This window comes from Labeo rohita, chromosome 23 (assembly GCF_022985175.1).
Source record: "Labeo rohita strain BAU-BD-2019 chromosome 23, IGBB_LRoh.1.0, whole genome shotgun sequence".
In the NCBI taxonomy this organism is placed as follows: Eukaryota; Metazoa; Chordata; class Actinopteri; order Cypriniformes; family Cyprinidae; genus Labeo; species Labeo rohita.
The window spans coordinates 16,150,097-16,170,486 of NC_066891.1; the positions used below are offsets into that span (position 1 = coordinate 16,150,097).

A 20,390-nucleotide genomic window follows, 5' to 3' on the forward strand; every position below is an offset into this window, starting at 1 on the left:
TCGGTAGATGAGTACTGCTGAAAGACCTGGACAGTAGCTTAGAGTAATCGTAATGCTGCCAACATAAAGAGCAATAGGGCATCCTGACAGCCTGCAGAAGTTCTTTATGAGAAGATACTTGTGTGTAACGGATGACTGCACACCCTCTCCTGTTTGCCCTCTCCCAAACTCTCTTGCTGCGGGTGATCCAAAGCATGTACTCTTGCTTTATCCGCTATTATGTTGCTATTTCCAATGCATAATTCTATTTAGTAAACGTATATTCAATTAAAAGCAAGCCGCGGCCCCAAGGTGATGCTCGCTCCTCTCATATCGCTTTGTCTGTGTCTACAATGAGGCTGACTTCAGACTAGCAGAGTGTGAAATTAAACAGGTGATAAATTCACCGCTACGGCCAGACGCCGAGAACACTGTCATTTTTCATTACTTCCAAATAAAAGCGTGAGAGAACACTGCCATTTCTTTCTTATGACTAATGAACATGCGTATTGAAGCCAGGTCTAAACAAATGAATAAACCATCTCTGTGTAAATAAACAGCCCCTTTGGCCCTTCTGAGAAAATGTTTTAGCTTGACACTATATTTTCTGCCCACAACCGCAAAATCATACCAACCATCACACAAATGGAGTGCGGTGTTTGAAAGCTAAATGTAAGACAGACAAAACAGCTCAAGTTAGTACCCCATTCAGTGTTCTTCCACATACAAAGACCTGCCAGGCGAATGGGTTTTAGCCGCTGTGGTGTTGCATCACTAGTCTAGAGAATAAATTGACAAAGCAGGTGTCACTGGCCTCTGGGCAGGATCTATTGACCGGACCCAGATCCCTGCAGCCTTTAACAGCAACTCCTCCACAGCTTACAGAGCTGGAAAGAAAGGTCTGATGAGACTTAGTGGGGAAAAAAATGTGATTTTTTTTCATTGACTGCCGTACAGTCTGCTGGAAATGACAGAGGTGAGATATTACATCAGCACTATACAGAGAAGTGGTTGGGTACATTACAGTTTATTATATATCTAAATAGCAGACATACACTGTGGATATATACCTTGACTACACTTTCAGTAGTGTGACCTTAGATCAAATAAAGAAACGCTTTCATTATAAAGCTATTTTTCCAATGAATAGCTAAAGCTTCACCTAAAAATGAAAGATATGTCATTAATTACTCACCATTATGTCGTTCCAAACCTGTAAGGCCTTTGTTCATCTTCAGAACACAAATTAAGATATTTTTTATAAAATCTGACAGCTTTCTGCCTTTTAAAATAGTCCATGTGACATCGGTGGTTCAAGTGTAATGTTATAAAGCTATTAGAATACTTTTTGTGTGTGAAGAAAACAAAAATGACAACTATTCAACATTTTCTTCTCTTCAGTGTCAGTCTTCCACACATTTACAAGAGTAACATGACAAATAGTAAAGACGTTATTTTTATTTTCTTTGTGCACAAAAAGTATTCTTGTAGCTTCATAAAATGAAAGAAGTTCACTTCCAGAACAAAAATTACAGATAATGTACTCACCCCCTTGTCATCCAAGATGTTCATGTCTTTCTTTCTTCAGTCGTAAAGAAATGTAGTTTTTTGAGGCAAACATTTCAGGATTTTTCTCCATATAGAGTTCGAACTTCCAAAAATGCAGTTTAAATGCAGCTTCAAAGTGCTCCAAATGATCCCAGACATAGAAGAAGGGTTTTATCTAGGAAACTGATTGGTTTTTTCTAAAAAAATGACTATTTATATACTTTTTAACCTCAAATGCTCATCTTATCTTGCTCTGCCATGTGCATACGTACTCTGTGTAATCCGGGTCAGTTAGGGTATGCTGAAAAACTCATTTTCATTTCTCATTTCTCATTTTCTCCTCCAGCTTCAAAATCATCCTACATCGCTACAGAAGTACCAAACCAGTGTTTACAAAGCGAATGCGGAAGGAGGATCAAACACTCTTTACAAAAAAAAGTAAAACAGCAATGTAGGACGTTTTTGAAGTTGGAGGAGAAAATGAGATGGGGGTCCATGCAGAGCTAGACAATATGAGAAATTTAGGTTAAAAAGTATATAAATTGTCAATTTTTTGACAATTGGATAAGACACTTTTTGGCTGGGATCATATAAGCCCTTTGAAGCTGCACTGAAACTGCATTTTGGACATTCAGACCCGCGAGCACAACATGGAGAACATTCCTGAAAAACAATTTCTTTACAACTGAAGAAAGAAAGACATGAACATCTTGGAGGACAAGGGGGTGAGTATATTATCTGTAAATTTTAGTTCTGGAAGCAGACTTCCACATGAACTGTTTTATCAATATCCTTACTACCTTTCTGGGCCTTGAACGTGTCAGTTGCGTTGCTGTCTATGCAGGGTCAGAAAGCATCTGGATTTCATCAAAAATATCTTAATTTGTGTTCTAAAGATGAACAAAGTTCCTACAGGTTTGGAAAGACATGAGGGTTCATAATTAATGACAGAATTTTTTAATTTTTAGGTGAACTGTCCCTTTAAATATTAATGAATAATAAAACAAGAAAGCATGGTACCAGTGTTAATTTCATTGACGAATAATTTTCGTCATATTTTTTGTCAACATCATTTTTTTATAGACGAAAATGACAACAAAAACTCGATTTGAAACAAAAACTATGACGAAAATCCATTGACATTTTCGTCTGTGAATAAAAACTATACAAAAGGGACAATTTGGGAAGAGATTCATTCAGAATCAATCTGTGGTGTGTTTAGGAGGTTAGATCTATCTGACGGGCATAAGCTGCATACACATGCTGCACATCTCATATAATGTTCAAACACGTCACCTGGGACTAAGAGAACAGCAGACATATACATAAATTTGACGACGCAAAATAGAGCACAATTCAGTCCATTTTTCTGAGAGCAAACACCGAAGCAGCGCCTCTCACACAGTATTCTTTCTCGTCACATTAACAGAGAAATACTTACAAAATGATGTTGAATTGTCCGTTTTTAAGAGTATTAAAATAAACAAAACTAGTTACGTCTTAGGTGAACGTAAACAGTTGGGAGAATATCGGATAACACATTGCATCCGTGCATTCGGTTTTAAAGGGACAGCAGTCTAATTAACGTTAGTTGCTATTGTCTGTGGCACTGATGTTAATCAAGCAACAAAAGAGAGACAGAAAATCACTCACTGCTCTTGACTGAATCACTTTGGTAGCCCTAATAAAGATTAATATAAATTTATTTATATAAATAAATGTCTGCTTGAAAGAATGAAGAATGTGGTAAAAAAGTTGTTATGATGAATGCATAATAAGCCTATATAACCACTGGCATTTTATTGAAAAGAAGACCACGTTCTTGTTACTTTATGAGAAGTGGTTTCATTTAATTTTAATATTAAGGCATGTTGCATGTCACAGCAGTTAAATCTGTGTCTATCATGATAAAACCTTAATATCAAACTTACACAATGAGTGCGGTAATTTTAGAGAATGCTTAATAAATGCATTACACTGTAACTAAGCTCTACTGTAGATTTAGTCGACTAAAACTAGACTAGAACTAAAACACTTCACTAAAATATGACTAAAACTAAATGGCATTTTAGATCAAAAGACTATGACTAAGACTAAATTAAAATTAACACTGCACGGTACAGTCTTTAACTGCATCAAAATCAGAATAAAACCGCAACACAGACACAACAGGGGCCTACGGTGAAAAGACAGAGAACACAAGGCGCATACTGATGCTTGCATTTTATGCTTCAAATATGATGGGTCACTAAGTGCAGTTGATGCAAGGAGGTTAAATTGGCCGCAATAAACTGTTTGGAGTGAATGCATTAACTCGGCTTGCCCCGAGTGCAGCCGTGAAAATCAGCAAATAACAGGGAGTTCAGATCCTCGCTTATCTTAGCACATACATGAACACAGAAACCCACCTTCATCGCAGACACCAGGTTTGGCCACCTCAATCTTCCTCTGGAGCTTGCAGGAGGCCAGCCGCAGCTCACAGTCGTTGTTGTAGGTGTTGCCGTCACTGCCGCACACGGGTTTTGCCGGCTGATCCGTGCACTGCTGACACTCACACTTGTTCTGCACGCACCGCGCTCCCCAGCTACACACAGTGTTGCCACAGGATTCTGATCACACGCACAAATCACAGGACAGGTTAGTTGAGACACAAAGAGCTGTGAGAAATGTTCAGACCTAAGTAAACGCCCTCTTGAAACTCCAAACGCAATCACATGGGATTCTGCTACGTAAAAAAAACTGTCAAATCATGTAGCGTGCATAACATGATTTGGAAAGAGTGCTAAAACAGTTTCTTGTGTTTTGACAAGAAAACTGCATTGCAAAACATTTTCTTAATCAGTATTTTGTCTTGTTTTCTAGCACCACATAATTCAACAATTTAAAAAACAAAACAAAACAAAACATACTCTGCCTGAAAAGTAAAACTGCACAAGCTATTAAGATTTTTCAGAGAACATTTATCTTGATTTAAGTTTATTTTTCTTGCTAAAATGTCAAATAGTTTTTCCTTAATCAAAGCATAAATAAAAAAAGTGATTTATGCATAAACAAAACAGATACAATACAATATTTAAAAAAAGTAAAAGTTTTACCGGAAATCAAAACAAAAATACTTCAGAAAATGTTTTTCGCAGCAAACGCAGACGGATGAGTGACCATGTATGAAGGCGATGGATGAACTGATTGTTGTTTTTCTGTACTCACTGCATTCTCCATGGGCCACCACTCTGAGCTCCAGCTGCTTAGTGCAGGCTTCCACGTTCAGCTTGCATTCGTTGTCATACGTCATCCCGTCGCTGCCGCACACGGGCTGCCGTGTTTCCAAACACCCTTTGGGGCACACGCACCGGCCGGTTTGAGCATCGCAGATCGCGCCAAACGAGCAGTTGGTGCAGGACTCATCTGCTGAAAAGGAAGTGTGACGTCAGAGGAGAGATTCGGGCTACAGATTCACACCATCGCTCACTAGGATCAGCCTCAGCTGCCCCGCCGCCTGTCCGCTTTATTAAAATCTCTTTGCAAAGTCTGGGCTAAAGCATCCTTCCGTCGTGCAGATGGGAGCAACGCTGCTCTGTTTACATGCAGGCACAGCAGAGCATCGTATAACGTCATCCATTCCAACTGATGTCAAGCCTTCAGACACAGTTACAGCTCCCTTGACATGACATTGCATTTAATTAACCACATGTCAGTATTTGCTGAAAAAAAGCCCCCCAAATGAACCTATTTCATACAAAGCAGCATATTACATATTATTCTTAATTTGCAAGTAGTTGTTAATTAAGTTTACTAGTAATTATATGTGTGTGTGTGTATATATATATATATATATATATATATATATATATATAAAATAATTATATGTATATTTTTTCCCTAATTTATATCAACACATTATATCAAATGTAATAAATATTAGATTAAATAAGATTATTTTTATTTAGATTTCTCTAAAATTATATTACATATTAAATATATATGTTAAGAAATATTAGATATACTATATATTAATAAAGTATTACAAACAAAATGAAGAATTTAAAATATTAATAATATAAAACAATTAATAGTATTAAACTTTATACATAATATAATTCTATATATTTTGTCAGTAATTCATGATATTATATATTTCTATATATTTTGTCAGTAATTTATGATATTAACTGCCATATCATATAATTTAATTATTAACTGAAGATATAAAATTGTTATATATATATATATATAAAATTAATTAAATTATTAAACAAAATTATATTACATATACTAATTGCATTTTAGTATATCGTATATATTAATAAATTATATAGTAAATTTATATAATAATTTTAAAATGTACATTACATTATTAAATATTAAATTATATTATTTTTATTTATATAAAATTATGCCATTAAATGTATATATTAACGTTTTTTTAGATATATTATATATTAACAAAGTATTACATATAAATTTATTTTTTTAATTTTCAATATTTATTATTTATATGACCCATAATTAATAGTATCAAACTTCATACATCATATCATTTTATATATTTTGTTGTTTATTTATTATATTATTTATGATATGATATGATATTATTTAGATTAATAAAATATTACATACAAAATGAAGAATTTAATAATAGTCATTTTTAAATATAAAACCAAATTATAATTATTAGTATTAAACACAACATGTACAAAATATAATTCTTTTATAATTCTATAAATTGTATTTCAGTTATTAACTGAAGATGTAAAATTGTTCTAGTACTCTCTTATATTAAATGTATTAAAAATTAAATTACATTAAATTACATATTTTTATTTATAATTACATAACACTATACTACATTAAATTGGTAAAGTTTTAGATATATTTAAAAAAATACTACATACAAAATTAAGAATTTAAAAATATTATTATATAAAAAACACAATTAATAGTATATAGACAAAAAAACGAAATATGTTTTGTTAATTCATCTTATTAATTGCCATATCCCTGTTAATGTTATTAACTGAAGATATAAAATTGTTGTAGTACTATTTATTTCCCTTGTTACACAATTTACATATGGGTCAGAGAGTGTGATTAAGGGTTTCAGTGTGTGTATGTGTTTTTTTTAATGAATCACAGTTAACGTGTTAAATTGGCATCCCTAGTACTCAGATATCTTGCTCTGATTAGCGAGAGCCCAGTTAATCAGTAAAACAAAATGTGGTTCCAACTGGGAGAGAGCGAGGGAGGGAGCATGGCCGATGACAATTACACCTGTGGGATTGCATTAGAGCAACTGCTATCACATTCAATTAGTGCTGGGGTAATAACAGCACCTGATTTAGTGTTAATGGAGAGAGGTCCTCGTGCATAAATCTCTCGTCTCTCTTCTACCAACCTGTTTATTGCACATTAATAAAGTGACCTCACCTCCGCTCAGGACCGGCTCTCAGTCAACCTCAGGGAGCGCGCTCGGCCGTCTTATTAAAAGCAGCCGCAGCATGCTGCCCAGCGGCCGCCCGAGAGCGCTTTGTCGTGACAGTCCAATGCAGGCCGATAAATCACATTCTCATGGCTGCTGGTATTCTCCTTTATCAGCACATGTGATAAAGGCATTTCTTTATCAGTTGCAGCATGTTTCCATGCTTTCACAGCCTCGGCGGAGGGGAGCGCAATAGATAGAACGGCAGACCGTTACATATAAACAGCGATCCAGAAAACAGAGCTGGACCCGAGATACGAGTACAGACAGAGGCCTTTAAAGCTTATAGGTTTTTGGAAAACAAGAAGAAATTTGCCCATTCAGGCCCAGAAATGAAAACCGTGCCATCATTTACTCAGCCTCGTGTCATTCGAAAAATGTACGGCACTCTTTCTTATACGAAGCACAAAGAAAATTTTGAATTATGCTTCTCTCTTTTGTATGCAGTTACAATGAATGGAGACTAGAGTTTTTGAAGCTCAAAAGAACACAGAAGCACAACAAAAGTATCATGAAGGTATAAAAAAGGTTTGTACCATTAGGGTGTCAATAATATAAAAGTCTTCATATGGAAGCTTTGTGTTGAAAAAGCCATGAAATTGAAGTCATTGTTGAGCTGAGTCATTGACTGAATCAGCCTGATTTACAAATGAATCATTCATTTTGAATCAATCAGGTCAGAATGTCATCACCACCTCTGTATATATATTAAAAAGTAATTTTAAAAAATACTATTTCAGTATTTTTACTTCAGTGTGTTACTTGTCATTAATTGTGAAATGCTACCAATTTCTGAGTGAAAATTGTTTCTATGTCAAAGTTTTTTCAGTGTAGGAAAATCTGGAGATTACTGGAGTATGTTTTACAAGAAAATATGATTTCAGTCTTTCTACTTTAAAATTGCAACTTCAGTTCAGTGTTTTACTTGTCTTTTGTCATTAATTGTGAAATACAATCAATTTCTAAAGTTGTTTCTAAAATTGTTTCTACATAAAACTTTTATCAGTGTTGGAAAGTCAGAGTGGATGTTTTCAGATCTTTTTTTGGTGAATAATGGTTCAAATGTTCACTTTTTTGTGAAAGAGAGAGAGAGAGGTTTGGAGATCATTGGCGTATGTTTTATGAGAAAATACTGTTTCAGTTTTTCTACTTTAAAAAGTCAACTTTGATTCAATGTGTTACTTGCCGTTTGTCGTTAATTGTGAAATACTACCAATTTCTGAGTAAAAATTGTTTCTGCATTAAGCTTTTTTCAGTGTAAAAAGCCAGGAATAGATGTTTTTAGAACTTTTTTGGTGAATAATGGTTTAAATGTTCAGAATCCAAAACCATTATAATAAAAAAAAGTGGATTTACTTAAAAAAAAAAAAAAAAAGAAGAATTATTGGAGTATGTTTTAGCAAAAAAAAAGAAAAAACAGTTTCAGTCTTTCTACTTTAAAATTTTGACTTTAATTCAACGTGTTACTTGCCGTTTGTCGTTAATTGTAAAATACTACCAATTTCTGAGTGAAAATTGTTTCTACATCAAACTTTTTTCAGTGTAGGAAAGCTAGAATGGATGTTTTCAGAACTTTTTTGTTGAATAATGGTTCACATGTTTAGAATTCAGTTCAATTTGAAGAAAAAGTAGATTTTCCTCTTAAAAAAGTAAGATATTTAGAGATTATTGGAGTGTGTTTTACAAGAAAACACTATTTCAGTCTTTCTACTTTAAAATGTCAATTTTAATTCAATGTGCGTCTTGCTTTCTGTCATTAATTGTGAAATACTACTATTTTCTGAGTGAAAACTGTTTCTACATCAAACTTTTTTAAGTGTAGGAAAGCCAGAATAGATGCGTTCAGACCTTTTTTGGTGAATAATGGTTCAAATGCTCAGAATTCAAATTCATTATAATGAAAAAGTAGATTTTCTTTTTCTTTTTCTTCAAAAAAGAGAGTGATTCTGAGATGATTGGAGTGTGTTTTACGAAAAAAAATTTTTTTTTTGTCTTTCTACTTCAAAATGTCAACTTTAATTCAGTGTGTGTTTTGCTTTTTGTCATTAATTGTGAAATACAACCAGTTTCTGAGAGAAAATTGTTTCTACATCAAATTTTTTTGAGTGCAGGAAAGCTTGAACGGATGTTTTCAGAACTTTTTTGTTGAATAATTGTTCAAATGTTTAGAATTCAATTCAATTATAATGAAAAAGTAGATTTTCCTCTTAAAAAAGTAAGATGTTTAGAGATTATTGGAGTGTGTTTTACAAGAAAACACTATTTCAGTCTTTCTACTTTAAAATGTCAATTTTAATTCAATGTGCGTCTTGCTTTCTGTCATTAATTGTGAAATACTACTATTTTCTGAGTGAAAACTGTTTCTACATCAAACTTTTTTAAGTGTAGGAAAGCCAGAATAGATGCGTTCAGACCTTTTTTGGTGAATAATGGTTCAAATGCTCAGAATTCAAATTCATTATAATGAAAAAGTAAAAAAAAGAGAGTGATTCTGAGATGATTTCTGTTTTACGAAAAAAAAATTTTTTTTTTTGTCTTTCTACTTCAAAATGTCAACTTTAATTCAGTGTGTGTTTTGCTATTTCAAAATGTCAACTTTAAAATTTTGAGAAATACAACCAGTTTCTGAGAGAAAACTGTTTCTACATCAAATTTTTTTGAGTGCAGGAAAGCTTGAACGGATGTTTTCAGAACTTTTTGTTGAATAATTGTTCAAATGTTTAGAATTCAATTCAATTATAATGAAAAAGTAGATTTTCCTCTTAAAAAGTTGTTTAGAGATTATTGGAGTGTTTTTACAAGAAAACACTATTTCAGTCTTTCTACTTTAAAATGTCAATTTTAATTCAATGTGCGTCTTGCTTTCTGTCATTAATTGTGAAATACTACTATTTTCAAAAACTGTCAATCAAACTTTTTTAATTCCAGAATGTGTGACCTTTTTGGTTTTTCAAATGTCATTCAAATTCATTATAATGAAAAACAGACCAAAAAAGTTTCTGAGATGATTGGAAATTTTTTTTTTAGTTTCTACAAAATCAAAATTTTTTTTTGATTAATCGTGCAACCAGTTTCTGAAAAAATTGTTTCTACATCAAATTTTTTTGAGTGCAGGAAAGCTGAACGGATGTTTTCAGAACTTTTTTGTTGAATAATTGTTCAAATGTTCAGAATTCAATTCAATTATAATGAAAAAGTAGATTTTCCTCTTAAAAAAGTAAGATGTTTAGAGATTACTGGAGTGTGTTTTACAAGAAAACACTATTTCAGTCTTTCTACTTTAAAATGTCAACTTTAATTCAATGTGTTTCTTGCTTTTTGTCATTAATTGTGAAATACTACCATTTTCTGAGTGAAAATTGTTTCTACATCAAACTTTTTTAAGCGTAGAAAAGCGTTCAGACCTTTTTTGGTGAGTAATGATTCAAATGCTCAGAATTCAATTTCATTATAATGAAAAAGTGGATTTTCTTCTTCTTTTTCTTCAAAAAAGAGAGTGATTCTGAGATTATTGGAGTATGTTTTACCAAAAAAAACACACTACTCATTTCTGCATCAAACTTTTTTTAGTGTAGGAAAGCTAGAATGGATGATGGTTCAACTGTTCAGAATTCAATTTCATAATACTGAAAAAGTGGATTTTCTTTAGAAAAAAAAACGTCACGCAGGTTTGGCGATGACAAAAGTTTCATTTTTGGGTGAACTATTCCTCTAAAGGTGAGTGGTAAACTACTCTCTTTTGCTCAGAGAAAGAAAGGAACATTGTTAATGTCAGGTACAGAACAGCACTTTTTGTGAACAGCCGTAAAAATTCCCTGGCGATTGGTGCTTGGGCAAGGGCACCGGCTCTATTAGTCTGCTCCATCTCCTCCTAGTTTTTATTTACTGCCCTCTCACTCCTTCCACAGCCTGATGATTTTTCTTCCGCTTCCAGCTCAGTGTCTTGCAGGTAACCTATATTCCCCAACTGTGGCCAGTAACATTTCAATCACCAGTAAAAAGTGCTTATTTGCTGCTGACTCGTTGGCTGTTCTTTCATTTCCTTGCATATAAACGTATACGTATTGGCTCTCAGAGGGGCAGATATCAAATACTCCATTACAACGGCACGCTTTCCTGTAGCTGCGCGACAAGGTCAGCCGCCACTCAAATGTGAAGGAAAAAATCAGAATAATAAACAACGTCAGTCATATCTCTATCAGACTGCACCTGAACTATAAAGATAAGGGCATTTATGAGTCCCCCCTATATGCGGAGCGAAGAAAATGAAATGAAATTTGGCCACGAGCACATCATACACCCACTCACGTGGGTGCGTTGCTACCGACAGCGACCCACATACAAGCTTTCATGAGCAAATGCACACAAACACAGCTGGGGTCTTAGTGAGGCAGAGGCTGTGGTCTGAATGGGCCTGGATAATTAACGGTGATAATAATAGAATTCACTTGTGGTGGAGAGTGTGGCTGTGTACACAGCACTAAATGAACAACATTTCCCTCTGTACGGTTAGCTGTTTGCAGCCGCTTTTTATTGCCCCTTTCCATTGACACCTGCTCCAGCGAGGGGCCCGACCCATCAACATTGCTGTGATTCTATAATGGGTAGATTTTTTTCAAACTACAGTGATTATTTCCAGCTGGTAAAAACAGGTCAATCCTGTTTAAGGTGGTTAAGTTTGTTTATGGAATACCATATCTGGTCAAAGATGGTCTATCATATCTAAATTGCTCATCCAACATGATCTAGCAGGTCTAAACCACTCTCACTATTTCACAATTCAGTTGATTAACTATCTAGAAAAAACTAGACCAGCTAATATATCCAACCACCACAATTTTTACAGGATTAGTTTTCATTTGTTTGTGAATGAGTGAATGAATGAACGAATAAATAAATACATGTAATCATTTTAATACATTTGATAAAGCTTGTAAAATAAAATAAAAATACATAAAATTTGAATAATTGACTTTCTAATTACATATTTTTAATTTATGGGGTTTTTACCATGATTGATTTGACATAATTATAAATATTGAGTCTATATAATTAAAAAGTAAATTATTTTTTATCTAAATTTGAATGCTAAATTTATATTTTATATTTTTTACGTTTTAAATGACTTGATACATTTTTTTGTGAATTTCAAAAAATAAAATGATTTGTTATTTACAGGTTTTCTCTAATTGTGGAAAGCCTATTATTAACTAATTTCATTATAATGAAAAGGTAGATTTCTTCAAATAAAATAAAATAAAATACAAAGATTTGGCAATAACTTCAGTATGTTTTACAACAAAACACTGTTTCAGTCTTTCTAAAATTTCTAAAATTTCAACTTTAATTCAATGTGTTACTTGCCTTTTTTTACTAACTGTGAAATTTCATAAACTTTTTTTCTGTGTAAGAAACCTAGCATGGCTCAAATAATAATGGTTAAAATGTTCAGAATTCAGTTTCATTATAATGAAAAAGTGGATTTTCCTCAAAAAAAAAAAAAAAAAAGTTTGTGATGACACGTTCATTTTTGGGTGAACTATGTACGTGTGAAATTAAAACAAAAAGTGTTTTTTATGATTATGGGAAGCCTATTATTACTTATTATTATTACAAATTATTATACAAAAAAGAGAGAAAGATTTGGAGATCACTGTGGTATGTTTTACAAGAAAATACTGTTTCAGCCTTTCTAAAAATCCAACTTTAATTCAATGTGGTACTTGCTTTTTTCACTAAATGTGAAGTACTACCAATTTCGTGGTGAAAATTGCATGTATGCCAAGCTTTTTTCAGTGTAGGATAGCTAGAATGGATGTTTTCAGAACTTTTTCGGTGAATAATGTTCAGAATTCAATTTCATTATAATGAAAAAGTGGATTTTCTTCCAAAAAGCAAACAAACAAAAAGGTTTGTGTTGACAGAAGTTTAATTTTTGGATGAACTATTTTTTTTGTTTGTTTTGTGTGTGTGTGAATTTTAAAAAATAATTATATTTTATTTACAGGTTTTCTATGCTTATGGAAAGCCTATTATTAGCTTCTACACACAGAACATGCCTGCCGTTCCAAAACGAATCTGTCAAGCTCGAGCATTTCTAAAATCCTCTATTTCTAGTCCTGAATCATCAGTTTTAAGATTTCGCCACATATGCATGAAAACCAGACTTGTTTGGCCTCAAACGAACCTGTGTCTGTGGGTTAAATCTCTGTGGGTAGTTAAGCTGATGTTCCAGAAGCCTGTGAGGAGAGAGATATCACTCTCATATGTCTATCTGGCAACATATATAGCATGATGGGCGCTGCTGCAATAAAGGGCAACCGTGGCCTGTAGCGATCTGAGATAAATATACCGCTACCAAATGACCCCTGGCATCCATTTCAACCTTTTCACTCGAGGGACAGCCAATACACACGGATGTGTAAACTGCAACCACATGACACTTCTGTCGACACAATAGCTCCACCTCATTCTCTCCGAACTTAAGCCGCCAGTGAAAGGGACTGGCTTTACGAAGGGCTCCAAGTTTAGCAGAAAAAAATCCTTTTAATATTCCCCTCTCAAGTACAAAGACAGCCATCGAAAATGATTTACAAGCCTTTTGTGAAGAACACACATAAACATGCGTTTGTTCGGAGGGCGAGCAGGCCTCTCTGCAGACTTATCTGGAGCGCGCTTACAAAAGCCAGACAAAAAAACCCATGACTCATGCAAACAATTACTGTGAAGGATGCTGCCCTCTTTAATTCTAACTTAAGTGCATCGTTTCAAAAAAAGGTTGCGGAGGAGGAAAATTACAGTCCTCTCTCGAAATATCGGTGGAGTGCTTAAGTGCAGGGGGTGGACGGGGATGAAAGGCAGTGAGGGAGTGAGTGGCATCAATGCGTGTGTGTGTGAGTGAGAGTGTGTGTGGACTCACCACATGGTCCTTTGTGCTGCATCTGTATCTGTTTCTGAAGGGCACATCCCATGGCCTTCATTTGGCATGAGCTGCTGTAAGTGTGCCCATCACTGCCGCAAACAGGGTCCTGGTCCTGCGGACACGCGTCTGAGCATTCGCAAACTGGCTCGTTGTTCTTAACCACGCACACGGCTCCGAATTCACAGGTCTTCTTCAGGCAGGGGCTCTCCAGGTTAAGATCTGCCCCAAAAAGCAGAGAAACAAGTTATCATTCTACTTAGATGAAGATAGGAAAGAGTTAAGGAAGCTATATCCAGATGTCACTCCACTTCACAGTTCTTAATCAGGATTCTCTACACGCGTTTGACTATTAGGAGTGACAGCCGGGTCCTACAGTTAAATTGTCACCCTCCATGTTCCTCGTTTACACCTGTGAGACACCAAAATGCTGCTATACTAAACATTTCGGAATCTGGAGTGACTCCAGTTTTCCGTTCACACACGGTACAATCATTTAATGAATTCACTCTTGCATTTAAATGCCGTTTTCACACACATAACCACGTGCATATAAAGCAATAAGCCCCAAGAAGCCATGGTTTCCAGTGAATTTATAACAGCTAAGGGGGCGTTGTTAGGCACAGTGCGAAGCAAAGGTGTATGTTTGTAGAGTAATTTATAACAGTTTTGAATGCGGCTCAACTAATCAGAAATAACTTTTACACCTGTGAAACACCAAACAGTTGCTATGATTATCTCTGTAGCAAAAAATTCAGGATCTGGAATGACTCCAGTTTTCCATTCACACAGGGTACAATCATTTTAAGGGATAGTTCACCAAAAAAAGGAAAAATCTGTCATTTGTTACTCACCCTCATATTGTTCCAAACATTTAAGACCTTCGTTCATCTTTAGAAGAGAAGAAATTGTTGAATAAAGTCATTATTTTAGTTTTTATTTTTAGCTTAGTTTTTTTTGCAGACAAAAAGTATTCTCATAGCTTCATAAAATTAAGGTTGAACCACTGATGTCATACACTGTAAAAAATAAAAAAACACAATTTGTTGAGTCAGCTTAAAATAATTTGTTACCCTGCTGCCTTAAAATTTTAAGTTCAGTCAACTAAAATAAGTTTAGTCAACTTGAAATGTTACAACTTAGTTGTAACAAAGTAACAACTTAGATAATTGTGTCTAAACTTATCAGATGGATAAGTAACCCAGCTGCCTTAAAATTTGAAGTTGATTCAACTCAAATATCTAAGTTGTCACTTAGTATAATTTAACATTTCAAGCTGAATAAACTTTTTTTGAGTTGACTGATCTTAAAATTTTAAGGCAGCCAGGTTACAAATTATTTTAAGTTGACTCAACAAATTGTTTTTTACAGTGTATGGACTATTTTATTGATGACCAGTGATGGGAATAACAGCGTTATAAATAAACAGTGTTACTAACTGCGTTATTTTTTCAGTAACGAGGAATCAAACAAATTACTGTCTCCTCCGTTACAACGCCATTACCGTTACTGACAATAAAATGTGGCGTTACTATAATTTATTATATTATTATAATTTTATTTTTCAGTTCATCTGAATGGATGCGCAGCATACCTGTATTTGACTAGCTGTAAACTCTAGTGTAAATGCACACGACTAGCCGTCACTTTGTCTTACACACACGCATAGAAAGATACAGAGCAAGAGAGTCTTATATACCATGCAGAATTGACGCGCTACATGTAAACTATGGTCTTTGCTGTATTGTCCTGTCAAAATAATGGAGTTCCTTTGAAATTCTTTAGCTTTTAAGAACTGCCGGTTTCTCCGGTAGTAGGCAGAACTAACGCGCAATCTCATTGGCTGGTGCTCACATATTGTCATCCCTTGTTTTGATTTCAGCAAATCAGTTTGAGCAACTGCAGACAATGTGATTAATAATCAAGAACCCAGCAGCTCATTAATCCATAGTGCATTTTATATTCTTATTAGTAGTAGAATTCGTAGTAGTTTTGTTATCTTTTCAGTATTATTTTTAGATTTTACCCCTTTTTATAGAAACACTAAATTACAAACAATATCTTAAGCACCACCACCAGTCCTAAGTTCAGTCAATATGACAAATATGCATTCATACGTTGTAATTCTAAAGTTTAAATGACTAAAGTTTAATGCAAAATTATCGTAATGTCATATTATAATGCTTGACTGATTGATGCTAAGTGTACATTCAAATTTTTTAAAAACTGTGCCATTAAGCTTTATATATCTGGCGAGTAAACAAATTTCATTTAAATTTTGTTCATTTAACATCTTTATTATTAGGGGCATACAATTTATTTGACATATTTGAAATTTTTTTTTAAAAGTAACACAATAGTTACTTTCCCTGGTAATTAGTTACTTTTATAGTGATGTAACTCAGTTACTATTCGTGAAAAGTAACTAACAACTATAACTAATTACTTTTTTTTTAAGTAATATGCCCAACACTGGTCCTTACTACCTTTCTGGGCCATGAATGTGGTAGTACCGTTACTGTCTATGCAGAGCCAAAAAGCTCTCGAATCTCTTCAAAAACATCTTAATTTGTGTTCTGAAGATAAACGAAGATCTTCAGGTTTGGAATGTCATGAGGGTGAGTAATTAATGACAGAATTTTCATTTTTCGCTCCTGATTTAAATGTGGTTATAACACCCATAATCACTGCAGTGGGTTTATGACCCTATGGTTTCGTAGAAACAGTTGATTCTCTTTTACAAAACAACATTTTGTGTCCAATAACACCTGATGGTCTGAGAGAACTGCTTGCTAAACAGATCTGCACTCTGACTTTGCAGCTGTAAACATGCAGCCCATTAGAGCATCCAATCAGAACACTAACTACTCACATCTCATTTCATGCATCACTAACCAAGCCTCCCTCAACTACGGACAGAAGGCACAAAAAAAAGACAGACGAGTAAAACACAAAGCATCATCCCAGAAAAGGGAGAGCTCTAGTTAATAATTCAGAGCGCTGGGCTACAGCACAGATATGAAATATGAACATGAAAGAGAGTAGCTGGGACTCTCAACGGTGCCACAGTAGTTCCACAGTAAGTTCATTAACTGCTGCAGTTAGTAGACAGAGGGCCGAGGGACAGTGGGACCGAGCACAAGCCCTGTTTCTGATGCAAACACAGAGGGAAAGAGAAAGAAGAGAATGAGAAGAAGTGGGTCAGCGGTGAACCAGCACAGCTCACCGTCCTCTAGAGAAGAAATTTTCGTCACCAAATAAGGACTCATTTCGCCCAATCAGGAGGATGTTTTATAAAAACAGGTAAAAAATTAATGCACAACAAGGATGGAGGAGGTTTCTAGGGGAGATTCTGTAAAAGCAATTACTCTCGTTTCATTCCAAACCTGTTTGATGTTATTTCTTCTGTATGAAACAAAAGCAGATGTTAAGGAGAATGTTCACGCTGCTCTTTTCCATACAATGGAGTTTAAGCTTATATTGTATGGAAAATAACTGTGAACATCATGCCTAAAATCATACAGATTTGGCATGACATGAGGATGAGTAATTGTTGACATAATCGAGCTGGTTTTATAAACAAATGCACAACATTCTGCACATTTGTATGCATAGGTTCCATAGCTAAAGGGTTGAGAAATGCTCGAGGAGTAAACGTGATGTGTTTGCACTTTCACACTAAGATTAAAGACATGTCAAAATAAAGGGCAGCCCTTCAGGCTCACTCAGTATTGTGTGAGAGGTAAAATGACAGGGTGACGGCAAATGTTTGCAGGTGCATGCTGGTCGGTGTATGTGAGTGTGTGTGTATAGAAGATTACATGTTTTTGACTGTTTGTTTGTTAGTGTGTCTTTGGACATGTGTGTACATATAAATGAGAACCCCTCCATCTTCAGTGTTTGGTTAAGGAACGTGTGTGTGTGTGTGTGTGTGTGCGTGTATGCGCCCCCTACCCGTGCTACACACGGTGCTGTCACCGCAGTAATTTATTCCTAGATTAGATACTATCGTTTCCAAATAATATTACAGACACTCAGATACATTTAATATCGCACACAAACAGCTATCATACTGCCTTCAGATAAATCAAATACGTCCCTCTCCGTAAAAATAACTTGCTTTTTCAATATGATACGAACAAACAAGGACAAAATAATGAGAAAAAAAATTAACGTCATTTCGAGCTTCTTGAAGGAAGAAGAGATTTGCTGTGTTCCAAAACACACTGAGCTGCTTAAAGAGACAGCATTTAATGCACACTAGAAAAAAACATTAATTATACTAATTATGATTGACCTCTTGTAAATGACTTTACAAGAGGGTTCCATTAGTTAATGTTAGTTAATGTATTAATTAATATGAATAAACAATGAACAATTCATTTATTACAGTATTTATTCATCTTTGTTAATGTTAGTTCATGAAAATACAGTCATTCATTGTTACTTCATGTTAATTCACAGTGCATTAACTCATTTTAACAAGCACAAATTTTGATTTTTATAATGCTTAAAATTTCTATTGTTGAAATTAAGTTTAACTAAGATTAATAAATGGTCCAGAAGTATTGGTCATGGTGTTCATTGTTAGTTCATGTTAACTAAAGTAGTTAACTAATGTTAATTACTGAACCTTATTGTAAAGTGTTACAGATTTTTCTAATAAAAATTCTGATTTTAAATGTAATTAAAACAAACAAACAAACTACAAATTACCAGGTTTGTTAAGCTTCCCTTACCAAAAAATTAACCATGGTATTATTATATTAAAAGTGTAGTAACCATGTTTTTTGGCATATTGATTACGATTTGTATAACCACAGTTTTACCACAAATCCCATGGTTAAACCATGGTTAGTACAGCAAAAACATGTTTAATTTGTCGTTACCATGGTTTAACCATAGTAACCATAGTTTTTTTTTTTGTTTTATATGTAGTAACAAGAGCTGCAAAACGATTAGTCGTGATTAATCGATTCAAAATGCAAGTTTGTTAACATACTATGTGTATGTACTATGTATATTTATTATGTATGTATAAATACACACACATACATGTATATATTTAAAAAAATATTTGTATGTGTTAACATGTAAACACTTGTATATAACCTATATATATATTTAATATATATTTAAATATATTTACATATAAATCTAACATATTTCCCCTTAATATATACATGTATGTATGTGTATTTATATATACATAATAAATATACAAACCACACACACATATAGTATGTAAACATAAACCTTTATTTTGAATCGATTAATCGTGACTAATCGTTTTGCAGCTCTAAGTAACACCATGGTTAAGTTCCTAAGGGTTGTTTGTAGGGCTGCATAATTTTACAAAAATTTGTATTTTAAATTATTATCATTATGATTTGTATTATTAATAAAGAGTAACAGTAGTAAGAAACCCAATTTCAGTCAAATTCTAAAGTAGCCAATCCAATTACAACAAGCTAAAAATAAAATAAATTCATGATGGCGATGTTGATAGTAAAATGTTGATATAATAAACTACATTTTCAGTCAATACTGAAAAAAACCTATAAAAATAGTTCAGTATAATTAAGTAGGTTTTGATGCTGGGAAGCTGGTTTTATGCTGGTCCTTAGCTGGCCTATCTTAAACCAGCTAAGGACCAGAAAAGGACCAGCATTTCAGCATCAAAACCGACCTAACTAGCATATGCTGGTTTTTTCAACAGGGTATTTTTGTGTGCCACACTTAGAGTGTTAGCTTAGCAGCATGCTAACATCAAACTGTACTAAAACTGTTATGTAGTGCTGTTGTTGTGGCCCACACACTACATGTGAATGTTTAAACTGGTTACTAACAAGATTTCATGGCAGTTAAGATGTTGTCTTAGAAGGCAGTTATGTAAACAAAAGACTGCTCATTAGGTTTAACACTAGCAAACAGAGCTAAAGACTTAGCCTGTGCCTTAAAGAGTTAGTTTACCCAAAAATGAAAAATCTGTCATTAATTATTTACCCACATGTTGTTTCAGTGCTTCTCTTGTGAAAACACAGCGAAGACTGACGGAAGAGAAGAATAAAGTCATTATTTATGCTTTCTTTGCACACAAAAAGTATTCTCAAAGCTTCATGAAATGAAGGTTGAACCACTGATGTCACATAGACTATTTTGTTGATGTCCTTACTACCTTTCTGGGCCTTCAACGTAATTACGTTGCTGTCTATTCAGTCAGAAAGCTCTTGAATTTTATCAAAAATATCTTCATTTGCGTTCCAAAGATGAACAAAGGTCTTACGGGTTTGGAATGACATGAGGGTGAGTAAATAATGACAGAATTTTCATTATTGGGTGAAACATTTCTTTAAATATTACTTAGCAACTCAGGGCTTAAGAGAACCGCAAGAGACTGGGGGAAAAGATTTGAGCGTAACCCTTCTCTAACCTCTTCCTGGCGCTCACCTATAATCCTGCCTCACA

The 20,390-nt window shown here is 34.1% G+C and overlaps 1 protein-coding gene across 10 annotated transcripts in view; it reads right to left on the reverse strand.

Annotated features, from left to right (window-relative positions):
• The window catches only part of agrn (agrin), a 305,226-nt gene that overhangs the window by 76,829 nt on the left and 208,007 nt on the right, over positions 1-20,390 (reverse strand). For 7 of the 10 annotated variants that reach the window (XM_051097124.1, XM_051097122.1, XM_051097121.1 and 4 more), the window contains 3 exons: positions 13,923-14,144; positions 4,735-4,935; positions 3,936-4,136 (listed from right to left, as the gene is read on the reverse strand). In XM_051097124.1, the coding sequence (XP_050953081.1) occupies positions 3,936-4,136; positions 4,735-4,935; positions 13,923-14,144 (624 nt within the window). The remainder of the gene's footprint in view (positions 1-3,935; positions 4,137-4,734; positions 4,936-13,922; positions 14,145-20,390) is intronic. The other 3 variants (XM_051097130.1, XM_051097123.1, XM_051097131.1) reach the window with 1 other exon arrangement.